Source organism: Asparagus officinalis, chromosome 10 (genome assembly GCF_001876935.1).
Source record: "Asparagus officinalis chromosome 10, Aspof.V1, whole genome shotgun sequence".
In the NCBI taxonomy this organism is placed as follows: Eukaryota; Viridiplantae; Streptophyta; class Magnoliopsida; order Asparagales; family Asparagaceae; genus Asparagus; species Asparagus officinalis.
The window spans coordinates 28949861-28974662 of record NC_033803.1 but is presented as its reverse complement, the minus strand read 5'-3'; the positions used below and the strand labels follow the sequence as shown (position 1 = coordinate 28974662).

Genomic DNA, 24802 nt, shown 5'->3' with positions numbered 1-24802 from the left:
CCAACTATGAGGCAATTACACCCCTTGTAATTTCACAAAAGCCAACGTCTCATTAATAATTCACCACCAATCTCATACCTTTTTTGGTCATTTCGATAATAATGATAAATTATAATCCACTCATTTGCCAAACACTCTGCTATTAAAAATAGATTGTAATCCACTAACTTACAGAACACTATAGATTACGATCTACTCATTTATCAAACACTCTACTATTAAAAAAATTGTAATTTACTAATTTACCGAACACTATACATAATAACCCACTCTTAATAGAGGGATATTAATGTAAGCTGATTATAATCTAAACTTTCCAAACAAGCTTTTAAAAGAGGGATACAAGTTAAATTAAATGGGATGTTCCTCCCAAATTGCCCCGTTTGGTTCTATTTTTTTGATGGGTAAAAAGGGGGAAAGCTGTCAAAAATGTCAGCTTTTTGGCAGCTTTCCCCCAAAATCACCTTTTATAGAGGCGATTTTACGGGAAAACTGTCAAAAAGCTGACATTTTTGACAGCTTTCCCCTCTTTTACCCATCCAAAAAACTGAACCAAACAGCCCCTCAGGTAGCGGCTGATTTGACATTACTATGCGGCACTAATTTCAAAATATCAAACACTTTAGGGACCAATATCCAAAACAAAAAATAAAAGAAAAAAGACAAAAAAAAAAAAAGTCGTCCTCTACGTTTGTATTGTTAGCGACACCTGCTCCCAAGTCCGAGCTGACGGCTGAAATACAAGTCCTCCCTTTCCAGAACTCAAACGAATCCACTGCGTCCTGACCCGAAAGGGGTCTCGTTCAAAAAAATAAAATAAACAAAAATAAATCTCTCGATGTCTTTAACTTTCTCATACTTTTCTATAAAAAGAAGAGGCAGTTCCTAGCACCGCCATCCGTTCTGATCCCTTCCACTTTGGATTGCGGAGGTTAGGATTTTTCAATTTTGATTAACTTTTTTTTTTTCTAGTAACCTTATTTGCATGCCGCTATTTCATTGAGTTTGCTTCATTTGGATTATATGCAACTGAAATAGTGAAGAGTTAATTGGATGATCACATTTATATCATCATCTGTGTTCACGTATACTATTTGCCTTTTCTATGACTTTCATCATAGATTTTTTGGGCCCAATTTGGAAAGTTTTGGGTTAATTGTTATTAAAAGATGCTTGAATGCCCAAAATATGGGTCATAAGAAATACCTAAATAAAGCTTTGGTATGGATTGCGATCGACCTAACCTTGTACCGAAATTCCTCTGATACCAAAAAAAAAAAAAATGTATGCAAATACTAATAGGCTGTTGATGTTGTCTTACGTGCCCATTTATATTCAGAAAGTAGTAGGAAATTAGTGCAGGTGAGGCTGTAATGGCTCGGAGGAGAAGAAGTGTGCTCTGCTTATTACGTGATGGGGAATTGGAAATTGTTTTCTACTATGCTTCGATTTGTAGAAATTTACGTATGTGAGATGTTTAGTTAAGAATCATGGATGCGACATTTTTCAATTATATGACGATTTTCACTGGAATATTTTGGAATGGCCCTTATCTATCTCTTGTTGAATGTTGCGATACGGTCATCATTGCGGCTAGTCTATCCCTTAATCATATTCCCTCCAACTTTGGAGCTTTTTTGCCCTTTGCTCACTCTTGCATCGCTTCTCTGTTTCATTTTTACCATTGTTTTAAAAAAGCGGTTTAGGCGCCCACCTAGATTTAAGGGATACTCTGGCCGCCTTAGGATTGCTTAGGGGAGTATGGACTGCTTAAAGCATAGTAACCTGAAAAAAAAAAGTTTGGTTTAAAATGAATAATATCAAAACTCGCTAGCCAATCCATCTTGATAAAACACTAAGGTTAGGATTTTGAATCTGTGGAAAAAGATATTAGTCATTTCTCGATTTGCCTCCCCTCAGCCTTTCCCTTTTCTCATAGATCTGTAATCTCATGTCTCTAATTCCGACAGAAGTATCACCTTATAAAGCATTTCGGAACTTTGAAGTTATTTTGACTGTATATGACTATATTCTACATCACTACCTCCTTGACAGTTTTTCCTTTTCTTTTTTCCCATCTATCCCTCAATGGACTCGCTGTATTCCGGAAACTATAGATGGGATTTGAAACAAGGAATGTGTTAATCACTTGATGAAGGATTTAGGAAGCTTGTTTGTTGTTGTGGTCTGCTACCATCAGTAAGAATTAATTGACTTTGTGTTAGCACAGAATACTGTCTATTGACAAATGTTCTTTCACAAAGAGAAGTTAATGAAGTAAAAATCGATATATTCCCCCAAATTAAAGCCCCTTTATTTATGTGATGAATATTATAAATCTGTCATAGGAAATCTTTCGGAGGGTTCCTCCTTGTTTGTATGAACTCATACATCATGATTAGTGCCAGTGGTCTTTCTAGCTTCCAACTGAACTTCTTGGTTTCACTGTAAAGCCCTCTCTTGTTGTCTTTTTGGTTTTACCAGCTTGCTCTCTCTCTTATTGTGATTGACTCTAAAAGAAAATTGAATTTTGACCAATTCAAGTTGTCCCAGGACACAATTGGTTGTAGTAGACAAATAATTCAAGTTTTACTGTGATGAGAAGTTGTCAAGGGTGTAATAAACAGCTGCATGACAGAATCAGGCTAAGGTAAATTGAATTTGTATTTAGACCTAATTTTTCTGCATAAATGCGGGAAAAAGATATTACAGATGTTTTGTTGAACTTAGAAGATTTACATGTCCTAAGAACTTACCTAAATATTGGCTCAAGACTTGAATCAAAGTAGACTACCTAAATATGATAAGAAGCAGGGATTGGACAATACATGCAGTGTTTTGTATCTTCTATTTTTTTTAGTTCCAAAAAAAATTAGGAAGGCTAACAAAGCTGGCTTCTAAAAACCTCTCTAGCCCGGTAGAGTTGTTCCTAAAATTTTAAAACCCTCCTTGAGAAACTCATAGTATTGAATTTATTGCAAGTACTTAAATATCATGTTTTACATAATTAAAATTTGTTAAGGTCTGTTATTGTTCTTGATTATTCCATTTTCTTAATGTTTGCAGACCAGAATGGACAACTAGGTCAAGATGTTAGAGAATGGAGTTTGCAATGGGGAAAAGCGTTCTTTGTTGAATCCTTCAGCTATGTTGGAAGATACTCATCCGGTATAGTAACTATTTTTTTTTTAATTTATAGAGTTACATGGAGATGCTTACCTAATTAATAAATATTTATATGATGATGTAAGTTTGTCTAAGATACCAAATACAAATGAAACGAAGATGGCTGGCTAGATGTTAATAGTTATTTAATAATAGCAATATTTAAGTACTATAAACTATATTTCTTATGGTAAGTGCTGTAATTAATTATTTTTGTCTCAATTAGAAATTTCAAAGAATAAATAACTTAAAAGTGCCGTGTCATAAAGATCCTAAAAACATTTCAATTTTCAGTTAACTAAGTTCTAAAAATTTATTCCATGGAGAAAATTGTCCCAACTCTAGATGAAAGCTCCAACTGACTTCCAGGTTCTTTCACTACACCAATACTCTTGATTCCAATGATGTCGTACATTGTCTCAAATTATTACTTACAAAGAGGGAGTTCCCCTTAAAAGGAAGGCACTTTCTAAATAGCATTACTGCTCAATTATATTCAGAATCTCGAAACCCTGATGTCATGTGAATGATACCTTATTGATAGCTTTTTACGTAAATAAAAAGTACAAGTAATGAACATCATATATAAGAAAAGAACAATTTGTTTAAATACCAGAAGGTGCATGTAAGTGGCTATATAAAAAAAAAGCATAATATAGTTTGGTGCGATGTGTGTGAAAGATGGATCATAAACAAATAGGCATTTCCTGGTTATCACTCTTCATATTCACCAATACAATGTTAATAATGAACCTTGTGTCTTGAAACTTCTTTTATTAATTATTTTGTCATTTTCCCTGCCAAACTAACTTGGAACATGTAACTGTAACTGTAGGTCGATATGGATCTGGGGCTACCTGCCATATTGACTTGGCAAAGAAAGCTAGACGACGAGGAGCGTAGTTTCTCTGAGTTTTCCATGACTATGAAAGAGATGTTATACATGGTACTATTACAACTCCAGATGGAATTTCTGTTAGATTTATTTTTATGGTATGCATATCAGAAACTGGATCTTTTTGATCTAAATTGTTGTTCTAATCATCTAATTGGATCCCTATTTTTATTGAAGGGTCCCTTTATTTTCCAATTGTGCCTTAACTATCTTAGAGAATCTGCAAGAGGACGGGTGAGCTTTTCATCTTTATGGAGTCAGTTTTTTTGCTTGGGTGACATTTGAGAAAATCGATAGTATTTTCAGTTAAATATACTAATGGAAGTTCTTTTTTTTTTCCAGGCTGCAACATTTAACCCCTTCAAGAAACTCTTAGCTGTGTCTTCTCATGGCGTTCCCTTAGGTGGCATTGGGTATGCCTCCACACTATAGTAATACATAATGAAAATTTCTGTGTATGTCTAAAATTCTAGTTTACATTTATTCCTCACTTCCATGTTTACACATAAGAACTAATTGTTTTCAAATCAGACATGTAGGTCATTTAAATTGAGTCAAAACACTATTTTCTTATATTCTACATGAGTTTAGTTGCTGCAATTACTTGGAAGATTCCCTATTTATTTAATAGATTAATGCAATAACAATTCACTCTAAACATATTCTAACTGTTACGAAAACTACTGGTAGATGCACTTTTTCCCAGCATAAATGATTTGAGTTGTCAAATTGAAATGCTCAGATTCTAAGCATAAAGTTTATATGAATATTTATATATGAGAACTATGGGTACCAATTCCTTTGATAGCAAAAGTCTATTTTCACCGTTCAATAAAAATAATTCAAGATAGGACAAATTTTTAAAAACACCTAATTTAAGTATTTAATTATTAAAATCTACCTACTTTCTATTGATTTAGCGATTTCGACCTAGTTTGACCAAGTCATCCAAAACTAGGTCGTTTTTAAAATTTTCAATTTTAGTAACTACCCGGGATTGCCAATCTCTGGTAGTTGCTAAAATTAAAAATTTTCAAAAACAACCTAGTTTTGGCTGACTTGGTCAAATTGGGTCAAAATTGATAAATAAATAAAAGTGGGTCGATTTTAACAATTAAATACTAAAATTAGGTGTTTTTGAGAATTTATCCTTAAAGATATTCATCTTGATCTCATTTATATAAAGCAAACATACATCAAAAATCATATATTTTGCCTACTCTTATTTAATAGATTTAGAGGTGAAAATATTCTATTAAGTAAATCCATTAATTTTATAATCATCTGATGAAAGATCACATAGTTTTGTAACTCAGGAAATATTTAAGATCTTACAAATCAAGATGAACAATATTAATTATCTATGGTGCAATGCAGTCTTTTTCCATCAGAGGTGGAACTTCTTTCTCTTGTGGTGACTGATACCAATTAAACTAATATATATTTGTGTGTGAGAAAGTCTTCACTTAGGTGCTGTATAATTACTAGAAATTATATATCTTACCGTTTTCTCACAGTTACGAATGGTTATTTTCAGTGCAGGAAGTATAGGAAGAAGCTACAAAGGTTATTTTCAACATTGGCAATTGTTCCCTGAAATATGTGACGAGAGCCCTGTCTTAGCAAATCAGTTTTCAGTAAGTTTAATTCAATTTAATGGACCAAGGAACTGTATAACTATACCCATGTAATAACCCTTTTATTTAACGTACGTAGATTTTATATCTGCTAAATCAATTTATACATATGAAAGTGTCATGGTAGCTAAGTGTTAATACAAGCAGTTGGCAAGAGGTCCTAAAATTTTTAATATAGTTCATTTTATATTCTTATATACTGAATGCCATATTTTTGTAGGTTTTTGTTTCACGCCCTGATGGCAAGAAGTATTCTACTGTCTTGTCACCCAGAAGCCCAGATATTCCTAAGTAAGAAGCTGTATTTTGTTATTTCTGATGTAGTTATATATGTAAAACAAAGAGTAAATCTTAAGCAAGTAATTGCACTGCAGTGGTTTATACTCTTGAAGTTCATAAACTATTGAACCTCATTAGGATTTTCATGTTGCAGAGGAAGTACCCATCCTGGAATTGAATCATGGGACTGGAATCTGAATGGAAAAAGTTCATCATATCATGCTTTGTATCCAAGATCATGGACAGTGTATGATGGTAATCGTCAAAAACTGACATATGCAAATATTACTCAGAAACTTTTAGCATATTGATTTTTGTTCCTCGACTTTGTTTATGCATTAGGTGAACCTGACCCAGAAATCAAAATTACATGCCGCCAGATTTCACCTTTTATTCCCCACAATTATCAGCAGAGCAGCCTCCCAGTTGCAGTGTTTACATTCACAGTATGCAATTCCCTAAGAAGTCACTTTGCTATAATGCAGCATATAAATTGCATTATTTTCTAAGCTTCTTAATGTGTTTTTTTCAGTTAGCTAATTCTGGAAAGACTGCTGCAGATGTAACTCTGCTTTTTACATGGGCTGTAAGTAGAGACTGTCTTTTTTTTTCATTTTTTTGTTCATCTTCAGACAGATTCATCAGTTGCAAGAAATGGACTGAAGTGCTATGCCTAATTCAATATTTTACAAGTTCCTTCCTACTACAATATTCAGATAGGTAGGTCTGTCTTTGATATATTTAAATATCTGTGCAGAATTCCGCAGGTGGGAACTCTGGATTTACTGGGAATCATGCCAATTCTAAAATGAGGTTGGATTTCCCAACTGGTTATGTAATATTAATGGTTAAATATGTGGGTGTTGGCAATATACCGTGTTATCCTACCACATATTGATGTCTGACTTATACTCTCATATCCTCATGCCTTTTTGGTAACCCTAGAGAACGAGATGGTGTCCGTGGCGTACTTCTACATCACAGGTAAAAGTTCTGAACTCAAATACCTGTGAAAGTATCCATACATCTTATTCCATGAAAACTAGTTATGTGATTGAGGTGTATACCTGTATTACAGGATACACATGAATTAGTCTATGTGATTCTGATTCTCTTTTTTCCCCTCCCGAATAAACTGTTCAAATGCAGAACCACAAATGGTCAATCTCCTGTTACTTTTGCAATAGCAGCTCAAGAGACGGAGGATGTTCATGTTTCAGAATGTCCTTACTTCTCGATATCTGGAAACTCCGAGCCATTCACAGCAAGGGACATGTGGGATGAAATAAAGAAGGTAAGACAATATATAAGTTCTCCCTTCTTGTAATGGGCAATATTTGATCCCATGAGCAGATTATCAGTGTAGTCATATGTTTGTTTAATATTATATCCTTAGTCCCAGTTATATTTCTTACCTGACTTACTGATATTTTCTTCTTTTCATAACAATTCCTATGTTAAATACAAAATTTTTCATTTATTGATAAGTTATGGCATGAATGAATATTTTTTCACGGCCACTGATCTGCATTTTGCAGGAGTTCAGGTGTAACACTAGAGCTGATTACCTCTTTACTTGATGCTGAGATTAACTCACATACTATGAAATAAGCGTGCCTGTGGTGTGGTGAACAACACCACATGATCTATAACAATCTGTTTATGACCAATACCGCAGGACTTATCTCATAGACGTCTTTCATCATTTTCTGTTCTGTCTTTATTCTAAGTTCATATGGTAGTGATTGGCATACCCGTTAGTAAGTTTAAAATACTTTCAAGGACAATTAACCTTGGTGTTGAGATTTTGTTTTTCCTGATTTTTTTTCACAATTGCTAATTGTAAGTTTGATTTGTTTTAAATAAATAGAATGGATCCTTCGATCACCTTGATATAAGAGAAAATTCATTGCCTTCGAAGGAAGGATCATCTGTTGGAGCAGCAGTTGCAGCTTCAGTGACAATACCATCTCAGTCTGTCCGTACAGTCACATTCTCTCTTGCATGGGCTTGCCCTAGGGTAAAGTTTCCAAGCAGAAAGACTTACCACAGGTGGGTGGGTTGGTATTATTATAAGGGTCAATTGCAGAAGACCCCCCAAACTATCACCCAATTGCTGATAGACCCCATGTATTTCCATTGTGTAAAACCCCTGAGTGAATTTCTTTTGACTCTTTTATCCTTAGAGAAAGAGCAAATAGTGTTTTGACAAATAGAGCTCCTGAGAGTAAAAAAGTCAAAAGATTGTCACTCAGGGCTTCTATATGCAACAATAGAAACTAAAGGGGTCTATCCCCAAATGGGTGATACTACAGAGGGTCTATGCACAGTTGGCCCTACTATAAACACTAGGTACAAACATTGGTAATAATTTTTTTCTGATAATAATTTAATAACAGGAGGTATACCAAATTCTATGGCATTGGTGGCGAAGCGGCGGCAAATCTTGTGCATGACGCTATTTCTGGTAGTTTTCTTCTCAATTCAGTGTACATGAATATCACAGTTTCCCTTTGAGAAATGGATCTGTTTACATGAGCATTTGTACATTCTGTACTTCTATAGCTTTTCTTTATGGACATATTTCCTACTTAGGCAACATATTTCATGAGCGTTTGATAATAAAGAAAAAAATTTTACAATTGGCTCATCCTGCCATGTAATTAGGTGATGAGATGCTCAGACTCTAGTGAATTTTTCAGCTCCAAAAATACACAAGGTTGTTAGCATTCTCAAATTACTTTTGAAGCTCTCATAGAGGTTTCCAATCTTCTCCATAGCTGATATAATGCAGGTGATAAGGTACCATTAAAGCAGATTCAATTTAATCTATGACATGCAATTAAATTTGAAACTACGTTGAGCCATCAGTTTCATCGTAAGCAAATAGTGACAACCAATAAATGTTGTATAATAAGAGATAGGTAACAGAGGAAAATGTCCATGAAATGGTATACTTTTATGAAAAATTGTAGAGCTTTCTTGTTCATCACAAAAGCTGTAAACAAGCAACAACCTACAAACCCACTAATCTTTACCTGATTTTCAATTATATGTTTCCTTACAATTCTCGATTTCTTGCTCTACATTTATGTTTCTTGAACACCTATTAAATTAAATCATCTTATGGTTTAATTTTGTTTATTTTGTATCCACGTTCAATCTTATCATCCATATATTGATATTCTTCTGCACGTGAATGGTGTTCTCTATTATTATTATAATCATAATTCTATCTTCATCATCACTATTATCACCATCATCATTGTTACTATTATGTTAAGCTATTACTGTAAACTGAAATCTTGAAATACTAGGATGTCTACTTTCTCAGCTCATTTAATAATTATGACTTGAAGTAGTACATTGAGGTGGAGTTTTAGTGATGTTTTAAGCTAAAACAAATTTTATGAAAGTAATTATGAATTTTATTGTATCTAAATCTATGCTTCATGTGTCGCTTCTTGTCAAACCTAGAGCATAGCCATTGGGAATCCCAAATTGAAGACTGGCAACGGCCGATTTTGCAGGATAAGAAACTTCCACCGTGGTATGTTCCAGATTCATCCTGTTCTCAAAAAAATGTTCCAGATTCATCCATGCAACTTCTTTCTTTTTTGGTTTAATTGTGGATATACTCCCTGGGTCTCTGTACTATCGCTATATTGCGGATGGACCCCCTGTAGTTCAATTGTTGCAGATATACCACTGAATAAAATTTTTTGACTCTTTTTACCCTCAAAAGTCTATTTGTCTTGAAAAAAATAGGTTTATCTTTCTCTGTGGGTAAAAGAGTAAAAAAAAAAAAAATTCTCAGTGGGTCTACCTGCAACAATAGAACTACAGGGGTCTACCTGCAATTGGGCAATAGTACAGAGGGTCGATCTGCAATTAAACCCTTTTCTCTGAATAAAATTTTGAACATCCTGAAGTTTTTTACAGGTACCCTGTGACTCTTTTCAATCAGCTTTACTATCTTAATGCTGGGGGAACAATTTGGACAGGTTTCTGATATCCCATTCACCTCTTTCTTATGAACACAAATTTGGTGTTTTAATTTTGACATAGTAGTTTTTCCTTCTCCAGATGGGCTGCCTCCAATTAACAGCTTAGCACCATTAAGGGAAAAGAGGTTCTCCATCGATATGTTTACTGCTGTTACTCAAGTAGAGAATACCTCCTCAAATATCTTAAACAAAATGTCATCCACAATTGCTAATATGTTGTCTCCTATTGCATCAAATTCTGTTTTTGGTACGTCATTGCTCCATGAGGGAGAAGAAAATATTGGTCAGTTGCTCTATGTTGAAGGTCTTGAATATCGAATGTGGAACACTTGCGATGTCCATTTCTACTCGTCTTTTGCTCTAATCATGCTATTTCCCAAACTTGAACTTAGTATCCAAAGAGACTTTGCTGCAGCAGTAATGATGAATGATCCCGAGAAAATGCAGATTGTGTTTGGCCGCGAGTGGGTACCAAGGAAAGTTCTTGGTGCAGTTCCTCATGATGTTGGCCAAAATGACCCGTGGTTTGAAGTAAACTCATATAATCTTCATGATTCAAATAGGTGGAAAGATTTGAACCCGAAGTTTGTACTCCAAGTTTATAGAGACGCGGTTGCCACAGGTGACAAGAATTTTGCAAGAGCAGTTTGGCCTTCTGTGTATGTAGCAATGGCCTATATGGATCAGTTTGACAAGGACAGAGATGGAATGATAGAAAATGAAGGTTTCCCTGATCAAACTTATGATGTATGGTCAGTTAAAGGTGTGAGTGCGTACACTGGTGGGATTTGGGTCGCTGCTCTGCAGGCTGCTTCTGCATTGGCACGTATAGTTGGTGATAGAGATTCTGAAGAATATTTTTGGAATAGGTATCAGAAAGCAAAAAATGTTTATGAGAAATTGTGGAATGGTTCTTACTTCAATTATGATAACAGTGGAGGCAGTACAAGCTCATATATACAGGCTGACCAGATGGCTGGACAATGGTAATTTGTTGAGAAAACTAAATATTCCACTTTCCTCCTGACAAAAGAGTTCCTGAATCATATTTTTCATTTTCTCTCTGTGTTGGTTTATCTGAATTCACCAATTGTTTTAGATTGATGGGCATTCATTTTAAATTACTTATGTCTGCTGACAACCTCACACTCTCACCCCATAAAATGAATTTACAAAATATATATACATCTAACACTTTATCATGGCCTACCACCACTAATCTTCCGTTGGCATATGTAGGGTTAACCGGTGATATTTCTGAAAATCTTTCAGGTATGCTAAAGCATGTGGTCTCCTTCCAATTGTTGATGAGGAGAAAGCACGTAGTGCACTTGAAAAGGTTTATTCCTACAATGTCCTAAAATACAAAGATGGGAAGCGTGGAGCAGTAAACGGGATGAAACCAGATGGTACTCTGGATTTATCAATAATGCAAGCATCTGAAGTGTGGTCTGGCTCGACATTTGCTGTTGCAGCTGCTATGATTCAAGAGGGCATGGTAGAGACAGGATTTAAAACCGCACAAGGGGTTTATGAAGCTGCTTGGTCTCCAGAAGGAATAGGGTAAGCTTTTCCGACAAACTTTATTTGTTATTGTTTAATGTCATATTTGTTGCATTCCTGGCTTTACGAGGGACGCTGTAGAAACAACATAGAGAAAAAGTTGAAAAAGAAGTGGATCAGCGGCCTCACTCCAACTAAAATCTTACACTTTCAAACACAGGACTTCAGTTCACACCCAAGATTGAATCACACGACATATAAACATCATAACTTTTCAGAACATCGCCGTCATACAAAAGAATTGGCCTTTTGTAGAATTGCAGAACTTCACAATTAGGAAATCAAATCCCTGATTAGAATGAAATCTAATAAAATGAAAACTTCTTTACTAATTAGATTCTCTAATATCCCTAAATCAATAAAAACTCAAAACGAATATCCAGTCAATATCCTTTTTTCTTTATCTCTTAGTTTTGGTTTCCAAGAGAAAATAGTCGTACAGAACTTTGACTCTCTGATCATTTTACTTTTTGAGAAGCTGGTCTAACCTTGTCTCAACAGATAGTCTTACATAGCTGTCCTGTCACCTCTACACAATATTCAAATATATTCTCCAAGTATTATTTGTTTTCAGTCAGTAACAAGCTATTAGAACTGTTCGTGCCAATGTGAAAGAAGCTAACTAAAACTACAAGATTATACAGACTGCCGTGCTTGGTTGGGAAAAGAAAGATGAACAAATAACAGTTCATGTCATGCCGCTGGCCCGCAAGCCGTGGACGCGGTGTAAGCCGTGGGATCCCCTGAGTACAACACATTGTTTGGCTCAAACCACCGCCAAAAATGGCTAGTCCTTGATGCACTTGAATCCCATGACTTATCGTATAAACCCGTCCACACTTCCCTTAATATCTGATATGGTACTGAACTTTGGGGTATCACAATACAACTGATAGCCAGTATCACTTGATAAAAGTTTGATTTTCTCTTAATTTCTCTTCTTATCAACAGTAACCATACAAAAGAGGATGTAAAAGAAATGATTTTATCCATGTCCACCATCCTAACTTTTTATAGAAACAAATAAGAAACACTCATAAAGCTGCCTTTATTTGATAGTTGGTTCTTGCATGCTGTTATGATTTCACTTACCTGACTAATTGCTTTTAGCACATACATTGCACGTTCAATATCTAATTTTATACAGAGCATTGCATACCACACAAGGAACATTTGGATATTGCTGGAAACTCTGTGATGTGTAATCTTACAATCTTGGGGGTGTGACTGAAGTTTTAAATCATAAAACAAATATGGAAACATTTTAATGTGATTCATTAAAATTAGGTATTTAATGAAGTGCAATTAAATCTTGGGATAATTTGGAAACAGATAAATCGCAAACTTGTGATGGATGTACTATAAAGTTGACATAAAGACACTGGGAAAACCTGCTTGTGGATAAGTAATAGAAGTCTGTTGTATGGCAGGCATATTGGTGGAAAATGAACAGGGAAGTAGAATTTAGACGAAAAGATATTTGTGTCTTGCACTGGTGGAGAGCAGGGCCGGATGTATATACAGGGGTTCAGTCGCATCCTTAACAGTTTGAAATTTAGCTCTTATTAAAGTTTCGTACAATGCAAAATTCCCGCCTCCCCCCTGCCCCCCCCCCCCCACCCACCAACCCCCCCCCCTCCAAAAAACGTTTTTCTTGATCACCACTTGGCAGCCGAACGGGGTAACACAAAAATCAGATCTGTACCTTTCCCAGTATTTGCTTATCTGATAAACAACGTCATTGTTTAGGCCAGTAAACAAGAAACAAAGAGTCCAAATACACACATTAATTTCTCCTTTATACGTGGTTGAGTTTGCCATTGTATATTGAATTGTGATTAATGACCGATAATCATTTCAAGTAAAGGTTCGTTTGTGTTTCGTATGATAGGTACTCTTTTCAGACACCTGAAGCATGGAATCCAAGGGATGAGTACAGGTCTCTGAACTATATGCGTCCTCTGTCTATATGGGCTATGCAATGGGCATTATCACCGCCGAAGCTACACAAGGAAGAACCAAGGACCGCCGATATAGAGGAGAAGGATACGCCATTAGAAAACATTGAGTTCTCTAAAATAGCAGAGCTATTGACATTGCCAGGAGAAAAGACTGCTAGAAGTGCCCTTGGAGTCCTCTATGAAATTATCTGTCAGAAGCTAAGAGGGTGACATGGAGCTAGCTCAGTGAAATACAAAATTCATTTGTTTACATTGTTAACCTCATGAGTTCTCGCTGAGAAATTAAGACATGTACACATATATACATAATTTACAAGGACAGATCTGAAGGCACGAATTATACCAAACGGCAATTTATTCCTCTATAATAATAGGAGGATATAAGATTTACTATTCATGCTACAGTAAATGCTGCAGCGTAGAGGAGATCCAAGATTCACTATTCATGCTAAAAAAATCATTGTATCATTATTATTGTGCTAATCATTATTGCTGTAGCACATGCGAGAATTATAGTGTTTAAAATATTACTGTAGAATTATTATTGTAGCTCAGATGAGATACTATAGCATTTAAAAAATATTACTTATAGTACTTAAAAAAATAATATTTAAATATAGAATTACTGTGGTGAAAATAAAAAATAGAGGTCGTGTTTTGCACGGGGTGCACCCTAGTGGTTAATAATAGGAGTAGATCCATACAGTTGCTCTTCGTCTTCTCTCTTTTTTATCCCGGTATGTGTACAAATCGTCACCTAGTTCTTATTTGCACGGGCTGACGTGAGTACTTGTAAATTGTTACTTGTGGGAAAATGTATTTATGTTAAAGAGAAAGGCGATGGATTTGAAAAAGAAAAAAAAAATTGATTGTGTTGTAAGGTTAATACTATGTGGATTAACATCACGTGTTGGATGCACGTTTTGTAGCTTGTTATCGAAGAGGTCTTCTTGATCCCATGGGTGTATCATCATCACGCTATTAAGATAGCATATCTAACTCGTATTTTTTCTGAGATGGACAGATTTTATTATCTAATTACCATTGAACTTCGGTTCCCAAAATGCATTTCAATTTTCTCAAATCTTTCGTTTTAGCAATGCTAAAGTTTTCAAATTACTGATTTCCTTCCCATCGTCGTCAGTGATAATAATATCGTCGATATGAACCATCAGAAGAACCGTGTGTCCCTGGTCGTGTTGATAAAACAACGAACCAAATGATTATTGTGGAACCTCTTCGTACCAAAACCCCTAGATTGATCAGTGTAAACAATGCAGCGCGCTAACCAATGTAAAGTGCTTATCTCGCCAATTATTGAGTCTAAACAACATGAGATGCTTATTCCCTATAATTAATTAAGCATATGAGTACTTTATTTCCCTGTACGACTTAATATAGCCGGCCATATATATATATATACTAGGTGGAATGCACGTGCACTGTATGTGGTCAGATAATTTAGTTATTTAGTTTAAGCTTATTTATTTACTACAGCATGGTTGCAAAAAACTTTATAATTATCATAATATATTAAATTATTAACTTTTTTTAGATATTTCCATGTGTGGGTTTAACATTTTATCTTCCAGAGAAATAATTACACTTAAAGCCTTAAAATATTAATAATTTAAAATTAATTAGTAGTTTGAATGTATAATTTCCAAATATTAATAACGTAAGGGACCAATACTAAAAAAACTATAATTATTAATGAAAAGAATAAATTTTTGAATTCATCAAATAAAAATAGTAGGTTTTATCTAGTCATTAAGGATTTTGTTCAGTTATAAAAAAACATTTCCATTTGTTGTTTACTTCCGTTGTTGTTTATCCGGCGACCGAGAATTGTAGATATTTAAGAAATTTTTTCTAGAATTTTCTAATAGAATGTGCAAATTCAATAAAAAAAAGAAAAAGAAAATATAAATTATTTAATCAATTCTAAAATATGACGTTGTACTCTTTTTGCATCTTCCGAATTACTAATTGATTTGTCAAAATAATTACTCTCTAGTTTTAGAAAATTATAAAATATAGCCTGAGAATAATCTATACATATTATGCATTCATATTGATTGTATTTTGACAAAATAATTCATATCTATCCAATATCAAACAACATCCAAAGGTATAGCTTAAAAAGTTAGAAGAATACAATATCTACAACAATATTCATATCCAAGTTATGAGCTTCATAAACTTATAATAATGTGAGTAATATAAAATGACAACTTGATTTATTTTGTCAAATAATTTATTACAAATCATGAAAAAACAAGGGGAATCAGAAGGATAAAATATCCATCCCAAATAAATATTAAATTTCTCTTAGAGATTCTTATAGCAAAAGATTTTCAGAGTTGGTGTGTAAGATAAATTTAAGGACAAATAACCCAAACCAGTTCATTGAGTGATAGACTTGCTATAAACTCCACTCATATAAAATTGATGTCACATGTGTCTTAAGTTGTGCTTTTGTTTAAGGTTTAATTTTAGAAAACTCACACTCAACTATTGGAGGCATGTCAACTCCCTCCGCCCCCCCCCCTCTGACTATTTAAAACCGAGTAAATCTCTGTCAAGTTTTGAGTATTTTGTAGATAATCTATCTCAGCTTAAAAAATTTTGATTTAATCTATGTGAACTTTTCTCACTTAAACTTAACCTCTAAAAACTAGTATCATTATATCTTATCTATTACGTGACAAATACTTGACTTGGAAAGACCAAAACATCCATCAACTATAAAAGAATTACCTTGGTTTTTGCCAGATGAAAGAAAAAGAGGTGATGTAGAGGGAAAAGAATTGTAAATTGGTTATGGTCATTTTATTATCTGTTTAGGGTCTCTTTTTTATTAGAATTTCTTTCTTCAAGATGGTATTTTGTCAAAATCACATAATAAGGTAACTATATTAAGGGGGTTTGTTGATAGAAGTGTAAAAGATTAGGGAAGTTATTATGAGTGATACGGGTGTATCTTCTCTTCGGAACTTAGCGATCCTCATGGGAGCTTGAGGATAGATGATTCTCATGCTAGCATGAGAATATAGGTGTCAAACAGTATAAGGGAACACAGGAGAAAGCGTGGAACGAGACGACGAACAGAGGAATCGAAGTATCCAGTTTTTAGCCTGTGAGTCAACTCATTACAGTCATGAGTCGACTCATCAGGTTGAGTCGACTCATGACTGTCATGAGTCGACTCATCGCTGGTTGTTAAGTTTTGTCCAGTTTCTGTCGAGTCGACTCATCTCAGTCATGAGTCGACTCGTCGAGGGTTTCCTGGTTCGTTTGGGTTTCTGTTCACACGAATTCCTGTTGGTTTTGGGTCTGGTTATTTACCAAATTACCATCCACGTTTGTACACCTATATAAGAGATTGTTTTAGGGTTTCTAAACAATCAGAGAGTTAAATCAAGGGAGATTAACTTGTAATTGAGATTTGGAGAGCTTGTTCTTCAATTCTAGAGTGAGATTGTGAGAGATTGTAAATTACATACTCATAATCTAGAGAATGTATTTTCCTTCGCCCAAAATCTGAGTTATTCTTGTATTCTTATTATTTTCTCCTCAAACCCACCTTTGATAATTCCACGATCAAAGGTGCTCGCACGGCAACTCGTATCAAGTTGGTATCAGAGCGATCAGATCCTACGAAGGGGGCATCCTGTGCATGGTCCTGACTCGATCGCAATACAAGAAGCTTGGCGAGATCCTTACTTCATTGGAAGGAGCCCAAGAGTTAAGGAAGGAGAATATGTCTGAAATAGATAACTCAACAAGACTTGATGTCATGGAGAAGCAGATCGAGACGATCGGTTCGACGCTCAGTCAGCTCGTGGGTCTCATTAACAAAGGGGACAAAAGAAAGGAATCTTCTTCGAAGGGTATGAAGAAACTTATCGAGTCCGATGATGAGAGCGAGAAGTCTGATTCGGACGGGGGAACCGAGGTTGTTAGGGCTGCTAGACATCAAGGGGGTAAAAATAATTACCAAAATTTAAAGATAGATTTCAAAGTGGAGATTCCTGTCTATGATGGGAGTGTCAATGTAGAGAAGCTCGATGATTGGATTGAGCGTATGGAGATGTACTTCACCCTCTACGGATATTCATCCAAGGAGAAGATCGTGTTCGCGACATTGAAGCTTTCAGGACACGCGTTGACGTGGTGGAAATCCTATTGCAAACAAGAGAAGAAGGCAGCATCGTGAAATAAATTCAAGGAGCTACTCAGGAAACAGTTCTATCCGGTGGGGTTCCTTGAGGAGCGTTGGTACAAGTGGTATGGCTTGCGCCAAAGGTTCAATCAGACCGTTCAAGAGTACACGACGGAGTTCCAGCAGCAGGCGATGGTTCTAAACATCGCAACGGACGAGGACTCCATCTTCATGAAGTACATGGCGGGACTGAATGATTACATCCGTAAGGAGATGAAGTTATTCACGGTCGAGACGATTGTAGAAGCGAGCGTGAAGGCAATAGCCATTGAGGCCAAACAGAAGAAGGGCAACGAAACGAAGAGTGATTCTAAACAGTCGGGAGGCAAGTCTAGTAGCTCTCAACATAAGGAAGAGAAGAAGAAGGGTGATTCGGGGAAGGCAGGATTGACATGCAATTACTGCAAACAGACAGGGCACGTGGTTGATCATTGCTGGAATAAGTACCCTCATCTGAAGCCGAAAGGGTTGAAGAAGAAGGAGGAGAAAAAGGCGTACGTGATAGCACAGGGTCCGAAAGAGGTTCCCGGGATGAGAGAGCCCAATAACAGTCTCAACCTTATGGCGGGGAAACAGGCCACTAAAGAAGACAACGACCCGAGGGAACAGCTCTTTGTTCTGAAGTTACAGGTCAAGACTAGCTTGGTGGATGCCATTGTAGACACAGGGAGTCAGAAGAACCTGATATCTGAAGTGTTGGTACAAAAGCTGGGATTGAAGACGGTGAGGCATCCGAAGCCCTATCCATTAGGGTGGATTCAGAAGGAAGCGGGATTGAGTGTGGTGAACCAGTGTACGTTCCGACTTGCACTCCATGAGTCGTATATTGATGAGGTCACATGCGACGTGGTTCCGTTGGATGTTTGCCAGGTTATTTTGGGCAATCCTTACTTGTGGGATAGACACGGGGTATATGATCGAATGACCCAAAAGTATACGTTCACCAAAGATGGCGCGCAATTTATTTTTCGTTCGCCATCTCTTCCGCAGGAGACAAGTTTGGTGACGGTGACTCAGGCCAAGAGGTTGGTGAATGCGGACAGGAGGTTCGTGTTATTGTTCATTCGGCCTTATGAAGAACAGCTGAGTAGGAGATGCTTGTCCATATTAAGCAAGCTTCAGGAGGGAGGTCTTGCCAGTTTAAAGGCCAAGTATGTGGACTTGTTTTCGAAAATCACGGGACTACCACCACGGCGAGGTGTAGAGCATGAGATTATGTTGATTGACGAGAGTTCCTTGCCAAACATAGGCCTATACCGCACTTCAATACAGGAGTCCGAAGAGATCAAGAGGCAAGTTCAGGAGCTCTTGGAGACGGGAGTGATAGTGCCGAGTTGTTCACCTTGCGGGTCGCCGGTGTTATTGGTGCCCAAAAAGGATGGAGGTTAGCGCATGTGCGTGGATTACCGGGCGCTCAACAAGATAACGATCAAGAATCGTTACCCACTACCACGGATCGATGATCTTATGGACCAGTTAGAGGGAGCAAGGTTCTTCACGAAGTTGGATCTGAAGTCTGGCTATCATCAGGTAAGGATTCGGGAGGAAGACACTTGGAAGATGGCGTTCAAGACCAAACAGGGCCTGTTCGAGTGGTTGGTGATGCCGTTTGGGTTATGCAATGCTCCGGTGACTTTTATGAGGCTCATGAATGATTTGTTGCGACCTTTCATAGAGGATTTTGTGATTGTGTACCTTGATGATATTTTGGTGTACAGCAGGACCTGGGAGGAGCATCTTGTTCATGTGGAGAAAGTATTTAGAGTGTTGCAGGATGGACAGCTGAAGCTCAACGGGAAGAAGTGCGAGTTTGGGAAGGACGAGTTGGTGTATCTCGGCTTTATCGTGGGGAAGGGCTAGAGAAGGATAGATCCGGGTAAGGTGACGGTGATCACGAAGTGGCCGACGTCGAAGACAGTGACTGAAGTGAGAAGCTTCATGGGGGCTTGCCAGTATTTGCGCAAGTTCATTCGACATTTTTCGACTTATGCGGCAGGCACCGTTACATGGCCTCACAAAGGCTAAGGTTCAGTTCGAGTGGGGAAGGACGCATGAGGTGCACTCGGATCACAAGCCGTTGGAGTTCTTACATGCCCAGACGAAGCTACAGCAGGCACGACACATGAAGTGGATTTCGTATTTGATTGCTTTCAACATCATTATTAGGTATAAGAAGGGGGCGACAAACAAGTTGGCCGATATGTTATCTCGTCCGCCGGTAAGGGCTTTATTGGTGGCGACGCGCATTCAGCCATTGGTTCCTTTGGAGTATGTACAGCTGTACGCATCCAGTAGAGACTTCGGTAGTGTGTTTGAGCAGGTGAAGGTTGGTCAAAAGGGGGAGTATGCACTTGGAGAAGATGGCTTGTTGTATCATGGAACATCACTATGTATCCCGGAGGATGGTGATAGGTTGCAATGGATTCGGGAAGCACATACCTCGCGTGTGCAAGGGCATTTTGGAATTCAGAAGACGCTTCTCAATTTACGGAGACATGTGTTTTGGCCACGGATGCTTGATGTTGTGACCAAGTATGTTGGAGGGCGTAAGTTATGCTGTATTTCGAAGCCTTCTAACAGAAAGAGGGGATTGTACCTACCACTACCGGTTCCTTCTAGACCGTGGGAGAGCATTTCTATGGATTTTCTAGGAGGGTTGCCGACTACGAAGCGCGGGCATGACTATTTGTACGTTGTGGTGGACCGGTTCAGTAAGATGGTGTTTTTGATTCCTTGTAAGAAGACCGTGACGGGAGCGGGTGCAGCACAATTGTTCTTCGAGCATGTGTGGAAGCATTTTGGGTTGCCGAGTTCGATCATTTCGGATCGGGACAGCCGGTTTCTCGGGCATTTTTGGGATTCTTTGTGGAGTCTGATGGACACTAGATTAAAGAAGAGCACGGCCTTTCATCCACAAACAGACGGGCAAACGGAGGTAGTCAACCGGACTATGGTGCATATGTTGCGGGGGTATAATTCCAGGCATCCCAAGACTTGGGATGAGAGCTTACCATATTTGCAGTTTGCTTTTAATCGGGCGATTCATGGATCTTCAGGGAAGTCACCGTTTAAGACTTGTTATGGATTCTTACCGCCGACTCTGTTTGATCTCGTGTTTTCAAGTGAAGCTATGGCGGACGACAAGGAGGGGAATGAAAGACAACGGGCTCAGCAATTTCTAGAGAAGATTGCACAGATTCATGCCACGGTTGAAGCACAATTGAAGAAGTCACAAGCAAAATACAAGGCGAAGCATGATCAACATCGGGTTCCTTGTAACTTTGGTAAAGGCGATATGGTATGGCTAAAATTGAGTAAGGAGAGGCTCAAAGGAGAAGGGAAGAAGTTGAAGCCTATTCGTTATGGTCCGTTTCGGATTCTCGATCAGATTGGTGATAACGCTTTTAGGCTAGATTTGCCGCCTTACTTAGGCATGTATTCGGTGATCAATGCCGAGTACTTGAAGTTGTTTGAGCCTCCATTACTGGATGATGAAGGTGATGACAAGGTGATCTTACCGCATGTTGATGACTTATAGTTTGATAGAGAGGAGCCGCTGAAGGAAGACTGTATTTTGGAGCGAAAGACGACCACGACAAGACGGGGGATGAAGGAGTCATTTCTCATTGGACGTCAATGTCAAGTTCCTAGCAAGGCTAAGTGGTTCAATAAGGAAGGAGGGGCTCGCGAGTTTCCTCAGCTGAAGTTCTAACTTGAACGGGACTTCAAGTTCTTAAAGAGGGGACACATGATACGGGTGTATCTTCTCTTCGAAACTTAGCGATCCTCATGGGAGCTTAAGGATAGATGATTCTCATGCTAGCATGAGAATAGAGGTGTCAAACAGTATAAGGGAACACAGGAGAAAGCGTGGAACGAGATGACGAACAGAGGAATCGAAGTATCCAGTTTTCAGCCTGTGAGTCGACTCATTACAGTCATGAGTCGACTCATCAGGTTGAGTCGACTCATGACTGTCATGAGTCGACTCATCGCTGGTTGTTAAGTTTTGTTCAGTTTCTGTCGAGTCGACTCATCTCAGTCATGAGTCGACTCGTCGAAGGTTTCCTGGTTCGTTTGGGATTCTGTTCACACGAATTCCTGTTGGTTTTGGGTTTGGTTATTTACCAAATTGCCATCCACGTTTGTACACATATATAAGGGATTGTTTTAGGGTTTCTAAACAATCAGAGAGTTAAATCAAGGGAGATAAACTTGTAATTGAGATTTGGAGAGCTTGTTCGTCAATTCTAGAGTGAGATTGTGAGAGATTGTAAATTGCATACTCATAATCTAGAGAAGGTATTTTCCTTCGCCTAAAATCTGAGTTATTCTTGTATTCTTATTATTTTCTCCTCAAACCCACCTTTGATAATTCCGCGATTAAAGGTGCTCACACGGCAACTCGTATTAATGAGACACACTATAAATGAGAGGTGTTTTCTAAAATTGCACCAAAATTTAGAGGGATTATTTATAACATCCCCCAGAATAGGGGGATTTTGTCAAATTGAATTAGTTGAGTGAGTTTTTTAGACAATCCCCATAGTTGTGAGGGTATTTTAAAAATTAACTCTCTTTTAAATATGACTTATTTATAATTTTTTTATTAAAACTTTAATAATTTAATATTAGTCCCTAAAATTATGAGGAATTTTAAAATTTTGAGGGAATAATATAGAATTATTGGACATTTAAAGTCAAGGAACTAATTTCTAAATAACATTTACATATTTGCTCTTACAGGCATTGTATTAAATATCGGTGGATATATTGCTATATCAGCTAATATATCGAGTTAAAGACTTTATGTCGATAATATTTTATACTATTTTCTTTTGTTTGGTAATTTTTTAATATTAGCTGCTATCGAAAATAGGGCCGATATATCCCTTTGAAGATATCGAGAAAATCGTGTCATTTTTAATTTGATTGTGGGCTCGGGTTTGGATCGTGTTTGGTAAATAAAATCGGAGCCCACAAAACACACAAAGGCTATAATTCATCTCCCAAATCTCTCCATTCTCGGCTCTCCCAAATCATAAGCATATATCTTGATGCAAATTCTTATGTTTAAAATTTATTAATATGTTAAATTACATATTACAATATCATGTTATGTATCAATATTATCTCATATGACACCCAATATTATATACATATCCCTGATTTTTATAATTCGATATCGTGGATTTTTTTTGTTCAATATTTATCTGATGTCTAACACTTTATAGTAATCCTTCTAAAGCCTCTTCTGAAGTTTTCTAAGTGAAGTATATAATATTAGGAAATAATTCAAAATCTTGAGACTCATTCAAAATATAATGCTTTAATTTTTCCATATCTCCTTTACTATATAAATATAAACTATGCATGTGACCTCATATTGTATGGTGAATATTATTTATCAATGAGATCATATACTATTATTTGTAGATAACAAATGTTTCAAATCTTTTATAGGCTTAACTGAACTTATATACCTTATAATTTACCAAATTTGTACTTATATTCCTCCAATTGTATCTGGCTATACTTTTATTTTAATTTAAGATAGTGTATCTTGCTGCATTTAAATATCCTAATGTTTTTTAAAATTTTATGCTTGTACCTTCTGTCCTGTTACCTAGACATAAGAATGCTCTGTATAATTTTCCTATATGAGTGTCATGATATAATTTTAGGATAATTCTATGTTTTTTATTATTTCCATAAATACTTTATTAACATGCAATTATCTATTAATATATTATTATACATTATTAATAGTTAATATGATGTAAAGTTTTACAATAACGTTGGAAGTTTTAGGGACCAAAGTATACAAGTTTAAAGTGACATATAATATAATTAATCAACAATGATAATTAATTTAGTTTACTTACTATTAGAATGTAATATCAAAAAAGAATAGGGGCAATATAGTCCTTGGAAAGTTTTTGTAAAACTCACTCTTTTAAAGGGAGTATGATTATCAATGAGATCATATACTACTGTTTGTAGATAACAAATGTTTCAAAACTTTTATAGGCTTAACTGAACTTATATACCTTATAATTTACCAAAATTATACTTATATACCTCCACTTGTATCTTGTTACACTCTTTTTACTAATTTAAGATAGCGTATCTTGTTGCACTTAAATATCCTAACGTGTTTTCTAAAAATTTTATGCTTGTACCTTCTGTCCTGTTACCTAAACATAAGAATGCTCTTTGTAATTTTCCTATATGAGTGTCATGATATAATTTAAGGACAATTCTATGTTTTTTCTTCTTTTCATAAATACTTTATTAACATGCAATTATCTATTAATATATTATTATACATTACTAATAGTTAATATGGTGTAGAGTTTTACAATAACGTTGGAAGCTTTAGGGACCAAATTATACAAATTTAAAGTGACATATAATATAATTAATTAACAATGATAATTAATTTAGTTTAGTTAGTATTAGAATGTAATATCAAAAAAGAATAGGGGTAATATAGTCATTGGAAAGTTTTTTCACAACTCTCTCTTTAAAAAGGAGTATGATATATATATATATATATTCCAAATTGAAAATTTTATTTGTTCAGTTTTGATTCGGTTTGGTTTCCCAAATTGTGAGACTCATAGGCGAAATGATTGATTGCTAAACCTAAACTCCTCTTTGTAAGTAAGAATTGCATTCTGGTAGAGGATCTAATAGTCTTATCAACCTCAGTTCTCCAGTAGATTATAATCATCCGAGCGCTAACATCATATGTCTGTCTCAAATTTAGATTCCCATGAAACTGTTAGAAGAATATTTCGACATTTAACGAAAAGAAGGTAGTGAAGTGCTATTTTAAAAGATAATAGGAAATTTAAATGTCAAGAAGAAAAAAGGTAAGGTAGATAAGTGCAAAGTGAATTAAACTATAGGGTATTTAAAGGTCAAGAAAAAAGACGGTATATATAACTGCAAAGTCAAGTTATATATATATATATATATATATATATATTATAAAACCATGTAAAATACAATGAATGAGTTTTTATTGTGAAATATATGCTTATATCATAGATGAATGTGATATA

The 24802-nt window shown here is 36.2% G+C and overlaps 1 protein-coding gene across 1 annotated transcript; it reads left to right on the top strand.

The window, feature by feature from the left end:
• On the top strand, window positions 743–14017 carry LOC109825742 (non-lysosomal glucosylceramidase-like). The gene is made up of 20 exons (XM_020392629.1): window positions 743–931; window positions 3067–3168; window positions 4001–4111; window positions 4238–4294; window positions 4403–4473; window positions 5598–5697; window positions 5918–5988; window positions 6131–6231; window positions 6319–6422; window positions 6509–6562; window positions 6734–6789; window positions 6922–6960; window positions 7126–7270; window positions 7847–8028; window positions 8376–8443; window positions 9454–9526; window positions 9919–9980; window positions 10063–10969; window positions 11256–11546; window positions 13438–14017. Exons 2-20 carry the CDS (start codon window positions 3091–3093, stop codon window positions 13715–13717), a joined length of 2850 nt encoding a protein of 949 aa, XP_020248218.1. The 5' UTR covers window positions 743–931; window positions 3067–3090; the 3' UTR covers window positions 13718–14017.